This window comes from Gasterosteus aculeatus, chromosome 8 (assembly GCF_964276395.1).
Source record: "Gasterosteus aculeatus chromosome 8, fGasAcu3.hap1.1, whole genome shotgun sequence".
NCBI lineage: Eukaryota > Metazoa > Chordata > Actinopteri > Perciformes > Gasterosteidae > Gasterosteus > Gasterosteus aculeatus.
In genome coordinates, this window is record NC_135695.1 from 10,741,657 (window position 1) to 10,759,011 (window position 17,355).

At 44.7% G+C, this 17,355-nt stretch overlaps 2 protein-coding genes across 4 annotated transcripts in view; both read left to right on the top strand.

Moving 5' to 3' along the window:
• Nucleotides 1-4,430, top strand: part of ror1 (receptor tyrosine kinase-like orphan receptor 1) — a 97,567-nt gene extending 93,137 nt beyond the window's left edge. For both annotated transcript variants that reach the window (XM_040184731.2, XM_040184732.2), the window contains 3 exons: nt 421-648; nt 763-1,127; nt 1,320-4,430. In XM_040184731.2, coding sequence (XP_040040665.2) covers nt 421-648; nt 763-1,127; nt 1,320-2,025 — 1,299 coding nt within the window. In that variant the 3' untranslated portion in view covers nt 2,026-4,430. The remainder of the gene's footprint in view (nt 1-420; nt 649-762; nt 1,128-1,319) is intronic.
• A 10,792-nt stretch (nt 4,431-15,222) lies between these two features.
• Nucleotides 15,223-17,355, top strand: part of cachd1 (cache domain containing 1) — a 54,103-nt gene continuing 51,970 nt past the window's right edge. Inside the window, exon 1 of one of the 2 annotated variants that reach the window (XM_040184354.2) lies at nt 15,223-15,816. In XM_040184354.2, coding sequence (XP_040040288.2) covers nt 15,583-15,816 — 234 coding nt within the window. In that variant the 5' untranslated portion in view covers nt 15,223-15,582. The remainder of the gene's footprint in view (nt 15,817-17,355) is intronic. The other variant, XM_040184355.2, reaches the window with a different exon arrangement.

The window sequence follows — 17,355 nt, forward strand, 5'->3', positions numbered from 1 at the left end:
CCCTGAAATAGTCATTTTTTATTTTAAAGACAGGCTTTTAACTGGTAATTGTGTGAGGACATGGCTCTAAAATACTCCGTTTTAGAATTCAAGGCACTGCTTTGCCATTGGAAACATCTCTATTCCCACAAGACCTGAAGCATGACTTGCTATATTTCCACAGAAGGTAAACGTGGGCGATGGCCGACTGTATACAGTCAAGTATCCCCTTTTTTCACTTAAAATAAACTGTGGAATTATCCAGATGACTCCTGTGTAAAAAAAACATAATCCTCCCTTTCAACTGCCAGCCTTTAAAGCCCAAACACCAAAACATCTGTCTTTTAAAAGAAAACTTTCAGCCGCCTTTCAAGGCCTCAATAAGTGGACTTTGAGGTGTCAAAAGCAGTTCACCGATGTCTTCCGTGTTTTCGACGACAGGAGGCTGCTGTGCTGACGGAGCTGCAGCACCCACACGTGGTGTGCCTTCTGGGTGTGGTGATCCAGGAGCAGCCCGTCTGCATGCTCTTTGAGTTTTTGCCCCTGGGGGACCTCCACGAGTTCCTCATCATGCGCTCGCCCCACTCTGACGTCGGCTGCAGCAGCGATGAGGACGGCACTGTGAAGTCCAGCCTGGATCACGGGGACTTCCTGCACATGTCCATACAGGTGGGATGTGAAAGCAAGAGATTCCTCGCATTGCTACCGCGGTGCTTTGTACTAGACGCTTCACAGCTACTTCCTCCTTTGATGACTGTTTTCTTTTTGATGAATAAAACCCAGGTGGCAGCTGGGATGGAGTACTTGGCCAGCCACTTCTACACCCATAAAGACCTCGCAGCTCGGAACATTTTAGTAGGCGAGCAGCTCCAAATCAAGATCTCCGACCTCGGTCTCTCCAGAGCAATCTACTCCTCAGACTACTACTGCCTCCAGCCCAAAACCCTGCTGCCCATCCGCTGGATGCCCCCAGAGGCCATCGCGTACGGCAAGTTCACGTCAGACTCTGACATCTGGTCCTTCGGAGTTGTGCTGTGGGAGATCTTCAGCTACGGTCTGCAGCCCTATTACGGCTTCTCCAACCAAGAGGTGATGGAGATGGTGAGAAAGAGGCAGCTGCTGACCTGCCCCGAGGACTGTCCCCCGAGGTATGTTCAGGTCCACGTTGCTGTCCAGCATAAGCTACGAGCTGGATAACGAGAAGATGATGCAATAGTGCAAAGCTCACACGCTTTAACTGTGTCAAAGTGGCCGGCGCTTATTCAGTCAGCATTCAAAGGGTTTTTGTAGAGAACTTTTTCACAATTGTCTGACAACCACCTTCCTCTGATGTCTCTCAGGTTTTATGGTCTGATGACGGAGTGCTGGCAGGAGGGACCAACGCGCCGAACGCGCTTCAAGGACATCCACCTCCGGCTGCGAGCCTGGGAGGGGCTGTCCTCCCACGCCAGCTCCAGCACTCCCTCGGGCGGTGGAGGCAACGCCACCACCCAGACCACCTCGCTGAGCGCCAGCCCCGTGAGCAACCTCAGCAACCCCCGCTACGCGGCTGCTGCCGCCGCGGCTGCAGGTTACCTCTACCCGGCCCAGGCCATCGCCTCCCCGGGCCAGATGGGCCCTATTCAGGCCTGGACGCCCATGGCCGTGACGCAAACCCACCAGCGCTTCATCCCCGTCAACGGGTACCCGATCCCGCCAGGGTACGCCGCCTTCCCCGCCCACTTTCCACCTGCCCAACCAACCAGGGTGGTGCAGCATCACCTGCCGCCGCCCAAAAGCCGCTCGCCCAGCAGCGCCAGCGGCTCCACCAGCACGGGTCACGTGAGCGGAGTGCATTCCACCACGGGCTCCAACCACGACGCCAACACGCCGCTGCTCTCCCACTGCATCATGCCGGGGAGCAGCGGGGGAGCGGTTCAGGTGTACGGACAGGTTGGCCAGAAGGGAGTGGGACAACTGGACCACGCATCGCAAAAGGCGCTGCTCGCCGCGGATTCTGACGCGCTAATGTACAACGACTCGTCGGTCATCACCGCAGGCCTGTAGATAGACTCTTTCTGCCCGGGACCCACATTTGAGAAGTTTAGCGTCTAACATGGGGAGCCAGTCTAACGTTTTCTGCTCTAGACACGCGGAGGCCCAACAGAAACCAGCCGGAATGCACATTTTGACTGTGCAAGAAGCACTGCCACAGCTACACAAGTATAGCCACAGCTGTCTGATTTGTAACGCCTTATTGTTAGAAGCATGTGTACCCACCGCCATCGTTTGAAAACGTTGTGTTATTATTTTAACCTCTGTGTAAATACGGTACATACGTCCTGAAAGAATGAGTGGAATTCAAAGATATATATTCAAGAACTTTTTTATTAAGGAATAGATTTTGAAATTGAAGCCCATCCTAGGAAGTGGTTTGCGTCCCAGTGGGGCAGGAAGTTACTGCGTCAACAAACAGTTACTGGACTGTTTCATGCAGGATTTGAAGGAAACGCTGACACTCACACCTGGACTTTTACGCTCCTTTCAGCTGCGGTGGGACTTTTAGCATTTAGCAATTGATAACCCAGCGATCCGATGTGGGAGCAGCGATGAGAACCAGTTGAGCAGCCTTCACTGGGAAGAGCAACATCGACCTGCTCAAATATACCGACAGCCTTTTGGGTTTCACGTATTGCAGACAGGTGATGGCCACCCATCAAAGCATCTGAACTTCCAACAGAAAACAGGTGGTTAGTTGGCAAGAGCACCTGAATGTTATTTTGTGCAACCTCGGTAAGACTATCTGACACTATTGCAATGTGGACGCAGGCCTGTTTGCCTTTTATTTCAAACATCAGTAAACAGAGAGAAACCAGGAAGTGCTTCAGATTGGACAATAAACATACAAAGGACATGGCATCTATCAATCAAAAGTTGAGGAACTCCTACAGCTCCTGCACCGCTGAACTGGTCCCGTCTCAGGGCACAAAGACTTCACGCACCACACGAGGGCTTGAATAAATGTACCGTCAGTGATGTAAAGCTACAACATGAGAACATTTTTACTGTACTTTTTTTTTTTAATCTGAGAGTTTGATTTGAATTTTGAAGGAATTTTATTCACGGGGCTTGTCTTTATGTCTTTGTCCTTTTCTGTTTTGCAGCGCCTGTGCTCAAAAACCCTCCTGCTACTCCTCAGAGCAAGGAGGGTTACAACAAATTAAGGCTCATTGTAGATCAATACAAAGATCCGCCACATGAACAAAAAGGCTACGAAGAGTATATTTGAAGTGCTTACATTCATAATTTCCTCTCGCCTGAACAGAGTGACCTTAATGCGTGTTATTTGCATGAGCAGGGTTAAGACTGTATCACCGTCTAAACAGAGATTTATGTAGGTTTCTTTCAATTAAATTAAACTTCTCTCAAAGTGCAGCTGAATTTGTTTTTCACCGTTCTGCTAGCATGCAATCATTTATATTTTTTGAGGCATTTAGCTGAATATCCTTTTGTGATATGACATTTTTGGAGACTCATCAGTTCTCAGTCCTGATGATGCCTCAGTCGTTTAGCGTGTAATAGTTTATTAAAAGCAAAGTAAAGTGAATGTGACGCTTTTCGTCATGAGAAAATATAAGTCCCAGAACCGGCCGCATCAACACATCACTGTGTGATCTTATTTCTCCCGTACCTTCTGTGTAAGAGACAATCATCGGCTTTGAATGGTTGTAAAAGCGTCCCAGACTGTACGTGTTGCACTTTTTCTCAGTCGGCTGCATTAACCAACCAAACACGCATGTAGTATGGCCTGTTGCCTGGAGAGCAACTTTTAATGGTAAACGTTTTTGAGTTGACGTTTGTGGAATGTAGATAGACGAGACTGAATTCTGTTCATTATTTAGTTAATATCCCATTAAACATTTACTACCTAATTTTACTACAACAAAAGTAGCTGCTCCAATTTATTGCAGAATGAAACAGTATTAAATTAGACTGTGCCTCAGTTTACCCCGAGATAATTTATTCAAACCAACTCTGATCACCAGAGCATGTTTGTTCCTCTTGTCAAATCGAGTCTGAGATTATTTGACTCATGTTAAGTTAATTTTCCCAATTGAGTTTTTATTTCATTGCTGTGTTTTGTCTCTTTATCTTTTGTGTTCCTCTGAAGCGAATCAAGCTACTTTGACAGTTTGTACACTTGACCTTCATTCAACATGTCAGCATTTATGTGTACTAATATAGCAGTGCAAAACCACTCGTACACAAGACTGTGAATCTGAATCAAGTCTCCATATTTTAGTATTTTGCAAAACAACAAAAACAGTGTGCCTGATTAAAGAGGGTTCACGCGCTTATCCTTTTGACCAAGAAAGGCCTTGTCTTATTGCTTATTATGTATTTTGTCTGAACATTTTTGCACAGATGTTTTGTACGGCAAACTCATCTATTAAATGACGTTGTTTGGTTTACCTTGCAGTCAATGACATTGTTCATTTGTAGGCAATTGTTTCTCATCTGTGGTGGTTTCTTTGTGTCGTGGGTGTCGCAATGAGCATTATCCTGGTAAACGCAGTAGTGATGATGCTATGAACCCGCTAGGTGGCACTGATTTACCAATTCTGTGCATTTTCTTTAACGCGTTTGCCTTTAAACTGCAGTAGTGGTTGTTGACCAGGTGGTGGAACCATTTGGATGTTTACCTCCAGTAATCCAGGTCTGAGCCACATGACAGCTGGAAATAATATTGGTCCAGCTGAAAGTGCCGAAAGATGGAAAAATGACTCTAGAGAAGTCTTACGTGTGTGTATCTCCATGTGTGTGTGTTTTGAGTCATTTCCTGCTGAAACTCATTTTACACATTGAAGGAGCCAAAGTACTTAAAGTGAATCAGATGTATGCACTCAAATGCCAAAAAATATAATTGCTGAACATAAATATTTGTGCAGGGGGCCCTCTTATAATTAAGTTGTATGTGTTCAAATCACCTCAAACTACACTTTAATTGTTCACTTATTATAATTACAATTAAAATAATTTAGTTTTTGATTGCCCAAATTACACACAAACAAAAACCTAAAAAGAAACAGTTTGTAACACTGGTTCCCAAACTTCTTGGCTTTTGTCAGCTTGAACATAATCTTTATTGGTTTATTATTGCTTTCAAATTTAGTTGAAAACTGAATGATTTTAGAGATCTAGCTCAGAAGCTGTTTGAGAGCAAGTTTGACTTTATTGGGGTTTTATAAGAACATGAACATCAAAAATAAACCGCCCAGTATCCAAAACAGTCCAGAATCTAAATATTGTAGGTTTTCCATTATGTAGACCTCAGAGAGGCACTTGTGTCCAATTTCTCACATCTGTCATAATCTAAACTCCGTGTTCACGTTCTTTTCTTAACTCTCTCTAACTGGAGCTCCTTGGAAAGCTGTGAACTTTGAGGCAGAGCAGGAAACACTAGAGTTATTTAGAAATTAACATCATTCTGGATGAATCCAGCTGTTGTAAATGTATTGTTTCTTGTATTATACATTACATGAAATATCTCCATTATTGTAAAGATATGGTCCCCAAACTGTTGCTTTAATGTTTTTGTCTCGTCCTCATTATTAAATTGCAAATATGTAACCGTATGAAAAAGTAAAAAAGTGAAATTAAAGACCTATTATCAGCAACATGTACTAAATCCAAGAGTTCCCATACTAAAGGTTACGTCCTTGAAATATTAATCACAAAAATGATATCATTTGTGGGATGATGCATGAAAGAAAGAAAAACAACGTGTGAAGTGAAAATGATTTAGAGAAATGGAGTCAAAACGATGGAGAACCACTAGTTTAGTCTTTAGAAATGCATTACATTTCATAAAATTAAATCAAATCTTAATCTAAAAAATGTAAGCACCTGTTGAAGGCCTAGCTGTTGGTCCATGGTTGAGTAAAAAGTAACTGTATATATGTATATATAGCAAAGCACCTCAGAATGACACAAGTACGTACCGCCATGTTTCCCTACTTCTGAACGTCACAAACAGACCGGTCTCTTACTCAGAATGATGTACTCGTATATGTGTGACCCGTCCCCACGCTGAAATCCTGCCACCAAACCGTGTAACTGAGGACGGCCACTCCCAAGTTAGTAGAGCCCCCCCGGGGGGCGCTCTCTTTTAAAGGAGCCTCTTGGGATCCCGGGGGGAAAAGGGCCGTAATGGGCCCTGAGAGTTAAGGAGTGGCATTTCAGGCCTCAAGAGAGAGCGAGAGGGACGGGCGAATAAAGGGTGGAAGACGGTGACTGCAGGTGGCGCGGGTTGAATGACAGGGATCTCGCCTGGTTTAATAGTACAGCAGAAAGCGGAGGGATCGCGTAACAGTGTGAGGTCTCTCTGGACAAAACGTGTAATCAGCGAGTGGGAGGGAGGCTTCATCTGGGCTCACTGCGGGAGAAGGAAGGGAAGTGTTCACTGGCTCGAGGTGCAGTCCAAGTCAAAAGGGGTGTTTCACCTAATTCAAGAAAAATGGTGTTTTCGTCGGGGTAAATACTATGAGAGAATGTGCACTTGTGTCACTAGGTGGCGGGAAACTCTCTGAGAGGCAATATACACCTAGTTGAAGGGAGGAAAATATGTATTCATCCGTAATTAATCAGCAAAGTACACTTAAATAAGTAACTTTTGACAATGTAGGCCAATATATGACCCTATGTGACATTGATATCTAAATAATATCCAAACAAGATCAGCTAGACAATTATTTTGTTATTGCCGACCTTTGCCATTGTTGATGATACTCGTCATCGGCGGCCAGCAGGTCGATTACGTGTGAAATCCTGCAGGTTTATCAAACATTAGCCAGCTAGATCGGGATTCGACCGTTGCCCTGAAAAACTAAAGCATTTGTCCTCACGGAGCACCAAAATAAAAACAAATTGAGAGTCTTTTGTAGTAGCTTTAAAGTCAAGTTATTTTTTTTGCAGAATAATGGTCCCTGTGAGTAAATATATTTTATTATGAGATATTATTTGATGTTTTACTAATATATCATGTTGCACACTGTTTCCTTTTGTAGTGGTGTTATTTTTGCAGCTACACCTTAGGGCAGTAGAAACTATCGTATTCCACTATATGTTTTTTAAACTCAGAAGTTACGAATATATTCATTGCATTTTTTATCGTTGTTGTGGATCAAACGTATAAAAAGTTCTAAAAGTCTCTCAGAGTAATAAGGAACTAGTAACAATTCAGAGACTGGATGATGCCTGCAGGCTTCCACTTTGACAAAATGATGACTGAGGGGGAAGGGATGCAGATGCGTGCTGACGCAGGGGGGAGGCAGCGAGCGGGATACAGTTTCACCGTCCTCGCGCTATGCCTTGGCGGCACTGGAGACCTCCAACAAGCGGCTGATTGTTGAGGAACACGAGCTGTTTCTATTGAGGGGCTGACAGGCGCTTGACCTCCGCTGTCCGTGCTGCTGCACGCTGACCTTGAAGAGAGGAAGCCGAGGGAAGCCTTTGAACACTTTCAAGTGAACTGTTACCGCCTTGTTTAAGTTCCCCCGGGAGGCTCGACACACGCCGGGACGGCTCACTTGGACAATGAAAGTCATCTACCCGGTTCATGCAAATTGGTTTTCTACAGACACACATTTTTATCTAATGATTTATGCGATTTTAAAAGCAACTTGAAAATGAAAGAGAAATATTGACTTTTGACACCGAAGATGGAGCTTTTCAAACAAACTTGCTCAATGCTTTGCAGAAGAGAAACTGTGACGGCAGCTTTTACTGTACTCACCATCTCTAGTTAGATGCTACATTGGCACAAAACTCAAAGTACTGTAAAGGTAAATTTAAAGAGAACTTTGTTAGTTTTAGATCTATCTTGTTATAAAAGTACTGACTTCCTGCCAGTGACATCATGAAGGCAGGTGCCAGCTGTGTGTTTGACAGCTAAAACTCATTGTCCAGGTGTGAAGAAATTCAACCACTTTCAACATTAACGGTTCTTTCCAACGTCGCTCCGACACTCGAATGCCGCAGAGCTGGAAAGACGGGAGGAACAGAATGGAGTGAAAGATGGATTCATCCTCACTGGACTTGGATCACTGACCCCTCATCTGGCCGGTGTAAAAGAAAATTCTGTTATCGTGGGAGGCAAACGATGTCATTGTCGTTGTCTATTTTCAACAGAATGTTGGTAAATAGAAACCGTTTCCGTTGAGGAGACTCAGGAATGAGAATGAAGGGTCAGCGAGGCGATGGCCACTTAAGGACCGATGAACACATGATTGGTTTCACCTGATTCTCAGCGAGGAACCCAGCATGTGCGTTCCTCAAACTCTTTTTCAATGGTAGAGTGGCGTTTTGTAATTTCACTGTAAAACCGCTTCACCCCCACACCCTTCACCCCACATACAAACAAATCAAACTGTTGTGGAACCTCTTTCGATTTCAATAACTAAAATGCGGCATGTTAAATTGTGTGTGTGTGTGTGTGTGTGTGTGTGTGTGTTAAATGCCATACTCCAGATTCGGGGAACACACAAACTTCTGTTAGTTGTGAAGCGATAGATATGGTGAGGTGAGGCGTGTGTGTGTGCATGTGTGCGTGAGAGGCAGTGAGAGAGGTAATGTATTAATAGTTGTGGTATTTAGGACATAACTAGCCAACTGCAAGTACCACACCTATTAATGGAGCATGTATACAAAGAAGGATGTGTATGTATAATTCTCCATACGGTTTAAGTTAAAAGAGGGACTGCAATGCAATAATATGAATATTTTTACTTTCCTTTTAATTGAGAGGATTTTGCTTTGCAGTTCGGCAGTCTTCTGAATTATGCACGTGTAGTAGAAAAATAGTAATAATAATATATATTCTTAGCAGTAAAAATTGTGCGTCATAAATTGAGGCCTTCCCTCACACACCTGCTGCCCCGTGTGGTGTCTGTCAATGATCTCGGGGATGATTCGAGTCCTAAACTTGATCTTTTTATTGATGCCATGATGACTGCATTGTCCTTGTGTGCACCTAAACTAAATCCAATTAGCATTAAAATACGCCCAATCAAATCCTTTCCCCTTTTTTTCTTTTCTTCCTCCCCGTGTTCACTCCTCTCCACCCAATCTCTTACCTCGCACTCCTTCCTCTTCCTCCTCTTTACTCCACCCCCTCTTAGCACTCCCCACAAACACACTACCTGATAATCCATCCACCTTTTGTGTGCTGGAATGCCCGTCTAATGCGTTCCATCTGTATGTGTCGTTGGTTTGGCTGCGAGGGCAAAGCCTGCTGCTCTTTATTCACTCCCCCCTCTCCACTTCAACTCCTTTCCAACAAAACCCCTGAGCCTGGTTCCACTCAGCCTTAAAGTCTAAGATCTCTCTCCCTCTCTCTCCCCACGCTGGGGCCCCTCCTGGCCTGAGGCGGCAGGGGGGAGGTCGGTCAGGCCCCTGGATCCTGGGTCACGCTGAAATGTCAATAATCCCATACTTAAGGCTTTTAGGGATACGCCCCACTTACAAAAGATTTTCCACAGACAAAACAAAATGAAACTAAATTATCTGCAGAGGACAAATTACTTATTTAACTCGCTGCTTAAACTACCTTGTAAAGTACTTTCTGCTTATTTGCTTAAAGAGCGCTTTCAAAATAATAATTATTCATTTTTAAGTCACTTATCAACTAAACATAATAGAAAAACTCTTTTTTTGCCTTCTTAATCTGTATTATGCATTTTTTTCTTTTTTTTGCATTACACTAAATAAACTAATTATTTCTCGTTTTAAGCTATTTTGTTTAAATTAAGATCTTAGATCTGCTCGTCTATAAATGATGTGGGGTGAGACCTCCCAGTGGGACTACACATGCATGTGGACTTTCACAGTGATGAAAGAATGACTTAATTGCGTTGTCGACAGCCTAAACAGGATACTTCACAGTATAATACGTCTTGTCACAGTGGAGGAATCCATCAGCGCCATTAAAGGGAATATCCACGTGAAAACTGAATGCGGCCTCACGATCCTCTTGTGAGACTTTAATTTGTGAACCAATCAGTAAACTTAGGAGACGAGAGGGAGTCAGTGATGATGGAGAAACACTATCGCTGGACTCCAGCAACAGCCTTTGTTTTCATCACCACATAGAAAGGATCGCATGGGATGACATCTCTTGTTTGGGGTGGAATTCCGCAGTAATTCTGTGACAGCAGCAGTCTCCCTTTTAGCAAATAAATTGAAGACTCTTTTGGGGGACGTTTTGCTTTGTGTGAGACAGCCATACAGTCGTGTGTTCGGAGAAAGGCTCTGTCTTGTAGTTTTCCCTCTTGCGCCGTGTCCGCTGCCATTCTGCAGTCTCAACAAAACTGCCTTTGAGGATAAGACTTGGATTAGAGGCGGCGAGTGGGTTGTGCACATTAGGCTCAAGGTCTCTTTCAACTCCTCTGTGCACAATCACTGTTGAGATCAGGTGTGTGATTATGATTGCTCTCACATTTCCTGGCGATAAAGGTGTCAATGGATTTCCTTGCAGTATTCAAAGAGACTGCAGCTGTGCTGTCCCGTGTTAGTTTGACATTTGGGGAAATGCTTATCCGGTTTCTTTCTTGCAGTCAGACGAGAAGATCACATCAAGTCACAGTGTCTGTACAGTAAGGATGAGGAGCTGCAGTCGGCCCCTCGTGAGCTTTAGTTGAGTTTTTCTTGGTTGACGTGTTGGCTGACCTTCTATCACGTCTGGAGGGAGCTGGACCGGCTGTTTGCTGTTCTGCTGAATACAACCTTTGTTACTGCAAGCTTCAGATTGACATACAAGGACCGTGTGCAGCAAATCAATGGGGAGGATGGACAACAGAACTGTAAGTCACCGATCTGAGCTGTGTGTGGTCACTCTGGTATTCTGTCCATAAATCAATCGCAGGACTCTGATTCAGATGTTATCTTTGCCTGTGTGAAACCACAATGACACAACATTGCATGTTTCGACCATCTCCCCCCCCCTCCCACGCCTCCCCCCGCGGGTCCTTTCATCTCCTCTTTACCTTCCTCTCTCTTTTGATTTCTCTTTTTATAAGGTCTGAGTTTGCACACGCAGGCAACAAACGCACACATATTTGGACACATGAAGCCGCCTTTCTCGTCATTGATCCCGACCAGCATGCAGCTTGTCATTTGTTTTGCAACAAACCTCTTGTTGTCAACCCACGTCGCTCATACGCATGCCCACTGATTTATTCTTTTTCTGTCGCTCCACCCACGGGTGACAAACACAGCACTGCACACAGAGCTGGAAATAGCACTGGGTCTGACTTGGAATCGGCTTAAGTCTTCAAAGAGACATTTTTGATGTAGCTAAGGGAAGGAAGGAGGAGGGGTGGAGGCTGGAATGAAAACTGACGGGGGAGCAGAGCAGATCTGGTTCTGATTCTCAAATCCAGCTGTAGAGGGGCTGGGGGGGCTGAAAACTTCAAAGACTCATGTTGCCATGGTAACTGGTGCTTGCTTTAAAGACCCCACCCCCTGCTCCAACACACTACACATGCAGCAAATGAATTGGTGGCAGCAGAGTCTTGCATGTAGACTTACTAGTACTTTCTTATTGTTCCATTTCTGATTCTTCTGTTGCTCTCCCCGCTTCCAGTAGCGACCGTACCGATGTGCGTGCTGATGTGCGTGCTGATGTGCGTGCTGATGGGCGTGCTGATGTGCGTGCTGATGTGCGGGGCTGATGTGCGTGCTGATGTGTACTTCTGAAAGCCCAATAGGGTAAATGCCTCAGATTGCCTGTGTGAAATGATTGGTTTAGTTTTTCTGTATTGATGTTTTGAACGTTGTTCCCTCTAATTACGCCATCACCTCATAGCGCCAGTGGATCTGAATACCACTTGTAATCAGATCCTTCACCCAGTTTTTTTCTTTCCCTTTTCAGTGGTGGTGCAGACTGTGTTTTGCCAGTGTGGCAACTCTTAAATGTTTGTTGTAAATGTCTTTGTTTTCTTGTTTTTAGCTTTGTGTATATTTCTATCTTGTGGGAGTAAATAGATGTGTAAAATCTAGACTAGTGTAAAATCCCTTTAAATCCATTTAAATAATGCTGATTCTGATGCTAATAACCCTCACAAGAAAACATGTTAGTATGTAAGAAGGCCTAAATGTTGGATCCTTAATGATGTATCATCATCATACAGGTAATGGTTATAATACTCCAAAGGTCACAAACAATGTACAGCTGTGTCTCTGACTCCTTGACCACAAAAACAATGTGACCTCTTTGCCTCCACAATCAATCTCTGTCTGTTTTGTTCTCCGTCCTCCTTTCATGGCCGTGTGATCACAGGGTTCTGTCATGCATTTCGAAGAACTGGGGAGTTCTGGCGGGATAGTTTGTCCCCGGAGCGTTTCCTGTCTGCAGATGGATGGATGGATGCCCAAAAACTAAAGCTGAAGGTCGGATGCTGTCTGTGATGATTTCTGTTTTTATCCACGGTGTGTCGTAACCGAGGCGCCGTGGTCATCAACAGAGTAAGATCGCGTTTGTCAGTCAGGATCTCTCGTCTACACTTTTAGGATGTCGGACGTAATTGCTATTTGGAGCCCTTGACAGGGTGAGAAATGCAGTATTAACACTGGTGCATCAATTAACTACTTTTCTTTGTCTCTGAATAAACACCAAGAAGGGATTAATGACGATAATCCTCAACTTGAAGATCTCTGTCATGCTCTGTGTTGACTGATCACGGTAGTGGGGGAATTGTCGTGCATTTGGATTTTGGCTTTATTTCTACAGCACAAAAAAAACCTCTGTAGCATTGACTCCTTCTCACTCACGTTACACCTCCCCTATACGAACAATACTCTTGTATTAGAAGCTGTTTTACCTGACTGAATCTGGCTTCAAATTCAATCTTGACTTTGCCAACAATGTCCTGTTCTTGTGTATAAAGAACGTCTCTTTCAGGCCGCGCTGCCTTTGAAGCCAGATGTGAAACCCCAGTCTTCTTGTCCCGCTTTGAACAGGACCACCCTGCGTCCCACCCAAAAATCCATTGCTATATATTCTCAAATTGTGGATCCCAAACTAATCAGCTTCAATTTCTCCCCTTTATCGTCCCAAACCAGGTGGCTCTGTGCTGTAATTAAAATAATGCAAATGGAGTAATACTGCAAAACAAAACCTTCTCTCTCTGTTAATGAAGACCCATACCTGCTTTCTTGTGTTTGGAAATATTTAGCTCTGAATCAACCAGCAGCGTTCTGTCCACAGAGAGGGATTGGTCCTTTTACAGACAGATATTTTGCTCTGGCTGAGCTGCAGACTGGACGAGATCCAAGTGAAAAACATTTGAAGCAAAATGTGTCAGAACAAATTGATTTGGACGCGTTTCCTCGTACCTGTCAGTTCTTTTAGGAATGCAAACATACGCTTTTAAGTGATCTTTGTGAGGTCCATGAATAACATTACTAATAAGACTGTATATTTAGAAGTTGTTGAGTCGAGAATAGAGAAGGTACACATGGTGAGTCTTTCTCTGACTCCTTTTGCCAAACACCTGCTCCAGCACTAACACATCCACAAGCTCAGAGACCCTTCCTGCATGGAGCCTGTGGGTACAACGTGCACAAATACAAGGTGTGAAGCACAGAGAGTTCAGCTGATTTTTAAAAATCCTCCAAACTCGACACCAGAGCTTTGATGAGGTCAGCGCTGGCTCTGTGGCCGCGGGGAGAAATTGACCATATCTTTGGAACAAGTTGTGCCATCTGGATTTCCCTTTCATTTATTTTTATCCGCTTCACATTATGTTAATTCATGCAGTCTCTGTTTGCACAAGGATCTTTATACATTTTCTCCTGTACAAATATTGCAACCAATTCAGGAAATGAATCCCTGTCAAAAACATTCACTATTTGTGTGCTTATGAATAGAGATTGGCTTGCTAATAAACTAACTGCACAAGAAAACAAGGGTTTTCTTGGGAAATGTGCCTGGTGCACACTCACAACATCCAACCAGTCAGCTAATCCCCTTGTGTTTGTAAGTGTCTAAAAGAGTCTGACTGCCATGCAAACATCTGATGGCGGCTGGAGCCAAAGACGCAGACAGACGACCTATTCAGGAGCCCCGCGGAGTCTGGAGGCAGGAACTCTTTTCCCGCTGCTGATCCCTGGTTTTATAAAGCGTTAGTTCACTGCATCGATCACACTTGGATTTCACACCCGTGTGAATTGAACCGTCTGATGACAATTGGAATAATGAACTAAAGAGAGTAATAGTAGTTCATCTTGCTAAAAAAAGACCAATGTTAGCCATGATATCAACATCAAAGTTGTAAACACTGTCTACACGTTTTTGTTGAGTCCATTAAGTAAAATGACTCATTCCACTGTAATATTCAGCTTTAAAGCAACTTATATAACAATGAGATGTTACACACCATATATGAAAAATATGTCTCCATTTAAGTGATAATATTTTAGTGGAACAATCACAGTAGGAGATGCAGAAAGTCTGATGTTACAGCCTCAGGCATCAAAGCAAACTTCCTCTGTAAACCTTTGTGTGAGTGACGGTAAATAAAGACATTTAATCTTGAATTGGTTCCCCAAACCCCAAAAGAGGACAGCTGACTGATGGGTGCTGTTCAACTTTATTGCCTCACATCTTTTGCCTTTTTACTACCTAATCAACTTTATAAATATCTTCTGCAGTCAGAAATTAAAATGGAAATTGTCCAACTACTCGAGCTCGTGCTCTTCTCCCAAGCTGATCAGCCAGAGGGGAACTGAAGCTGCAATAAAACCAGAAGTGGATCTTACGGGAGCGGAGTCTCTGCTGGTTCCTGGTGGATATAACTGTTGCTTTCACTCATATTGTTCCAAAGGTTGAACTTTATTTTCCAATAATCTGCATCAGATGTGACCGGTTTGTGTGTGTTATCCGTTAACGTGTTTGCTGCGACGTGAAACGACGTGAAAGATGTCTATGCATGACGTTTAACCTCAAGGGCACCATCTTGTTTTTTTTTTCCATGGTCTCTTTTCCAAAAAAGGAAAATAATTGATTAAAAGTTGTAGAGAACCAACATTTAATCAATTATTTTCCTTTTTTTTAGCGCTCACACATCGTTGTGTGGTCAGGAAATAGTTTGGGACGTCGACGCGGGACGTCTTTGCCGCGAAGCTCCGGTCCACCGACCCGCGGATCCATGCGCCGCTCCGACTCCCGTGTTTCCTCCCCTCCCACTTTCACCCCCATTGTGGCAAAACCTCCGGCTCTCTCTCACACACACACGCACGCACGCTCACTTTGCCAGACTTCCAGGAGTTGCAGGGACCGACCGAAGACGGAACACCGACATCGACTTTAAAAAGAAAAGAAAAAAGGAAACGCGTGTGTTTTTTCGTGCATGGATCTACTTTCTTCTCTTGGGGGAGTTCAGGGAGCCGCGATGGTCGCCGTCGCCGGGGCTTCTGGAGACGTTACACGGAGAGAGAAAGGACACGCGACCTCCACGACGCAAAGTTTTAAAAAGTAGTTTTCCCTTGAAGTTTTTTTTTTCCCTCCCCCTTCCGCCACCAGCTCTCTCTCCCCCTCTCTCTCTCTCTCTCTCCCTCGCGGCCGTCATGGCGAGGCGCGGCGGGGACGACCCGAGCGCGCGCGCCGCTTCCCGGGGCGAACGCCGTCGCTTCCACGGGGGATTAGGCGCCTTTTCCTGGAGCGTCGCTCTGATCTGCTCGGCGCTTTCCTGCGGATATTGCGCCGCCGACGCGGAGTTTTCCATCCTGGAGGAAGCGCAGGTTTTGTCCGATCAGATGAGGCGTCTGTCCTCGCAGGAGCTGGGAGTCCTCACCATGCAGGTAAATGGACGCAGCGCCGCTGGTCCTTTTGTGCCACTTTGTGTCGGATCCGAGCTTCACGCGATGTCTGCAAAGGGGGAAACTTTTTTGTTTTTTTGGGGTGAAATGTTACGAAAACAACAACAACAACAACAACAACAACAATGGGCGCGTTGGTCGCAGCGCTTTTGGAGACGTTCTGGACGTGAAAAACGCCGGAGCTTTAAATAGTTCCCCGTTGTTATTCCGCCACTTTCTTAGATGTGTCGTTGTCCCATTTGCTGCGTTTGCACTCGTCTGGTGAAAAGGTGCGCAAACTGCGCACAGCGCGTCCCTGAGTTTGGCCCTAGTTTAATACGGACGTGGTCCCCGTGCAGATAAATAAGCTGGTTATTGTTCAACGTCCCTTTTTAATGTGGGCCAGACCCGCTTTGCTGCGCAGCTCTTCTACCCATCAAACAGAAATAAGAAATCCCGTTCTGATTAATGTGGCTGCGCTTTGTAGCTGATGAGTCAATTCGGAGAGTAAATGGGGAATGTTAGCACATTACTCGGGTTAAAACCGCATTCTTTTGGAAAGTGGCCCACTGCTGCAGACAAATTGTGTATGTTCAGCCAGGCAGCCCAAACCCCCAAATATTCCGGTTACAGGGATGTAAAAAGGACCTAAATGACAAATGGAGTATTTAACTGTATAACTTGAACCATAGAAATGATCCACACGTTCATTTAGTCACAGTCACAATGATTAAATGTTGCATTTTGCGGTATTTTGGGGTTTTATTAGTGAGGTGGTTTATGCTTTTGAATCCCTTTTTGTTTTAAGGGGCATCACACCAATGTTTTTGAACCATTGATAACCCCATGTTTAGTGGATTCAAGCCTTGATTGTCAGAATAGTGATACATCATTTTTTCTCTTCTGACGATTTGCCAGAAATGCAGTTTTTAGCTTCTGAAAAACGTGAAATCTCCTGATTTTTTTTTTTGTGTCTTTTTGTTTTGGAACAATTTTAATTATTAATCCATTAATCGTTTTTTTTTGGGTGTAGTAAATGAATGACATTCGCACAAAAATGTTCGTCCCGTTAAATCATAACATTCCTCTCATCCACCATTTGCTGTCTTTTCAACCCTAATGCGCGCTTTGGGTTGTGGATCAGCTACACACATTATGAACGTGGAACCAGAGGAATTGCTGCAGCCCTGATGTTACATTTGTACGTACACTGAGCACCATTCCCCCTTTTCCGTGCACGCAGACCTGCGTTGTCACCAAATGGCAGGAGGCGTGGGGTGCAGTGCCCGGTGCTGCAGGGTGTGAGGGGAAGGGTGGGGGGGGGTGGTGGTGTTGTTTAGCACTTCAGAGGCGGAGGAGCTCACAGGCCCCTGAACACAGAGGCATTGCGGCGGGGGGGCCCTACCCCCGAATGGTGTTTCATCCCCCCTGCTTCCACGCAGAGCCTCCTTCATCTGGGCTCCGGGAGTCGGCTTTGAGGGGCTCCCTGTGATCCGCCTCCAGGCCCCCAGTGCCTTTCCCGTCCCTGCTCTTTCCATCATT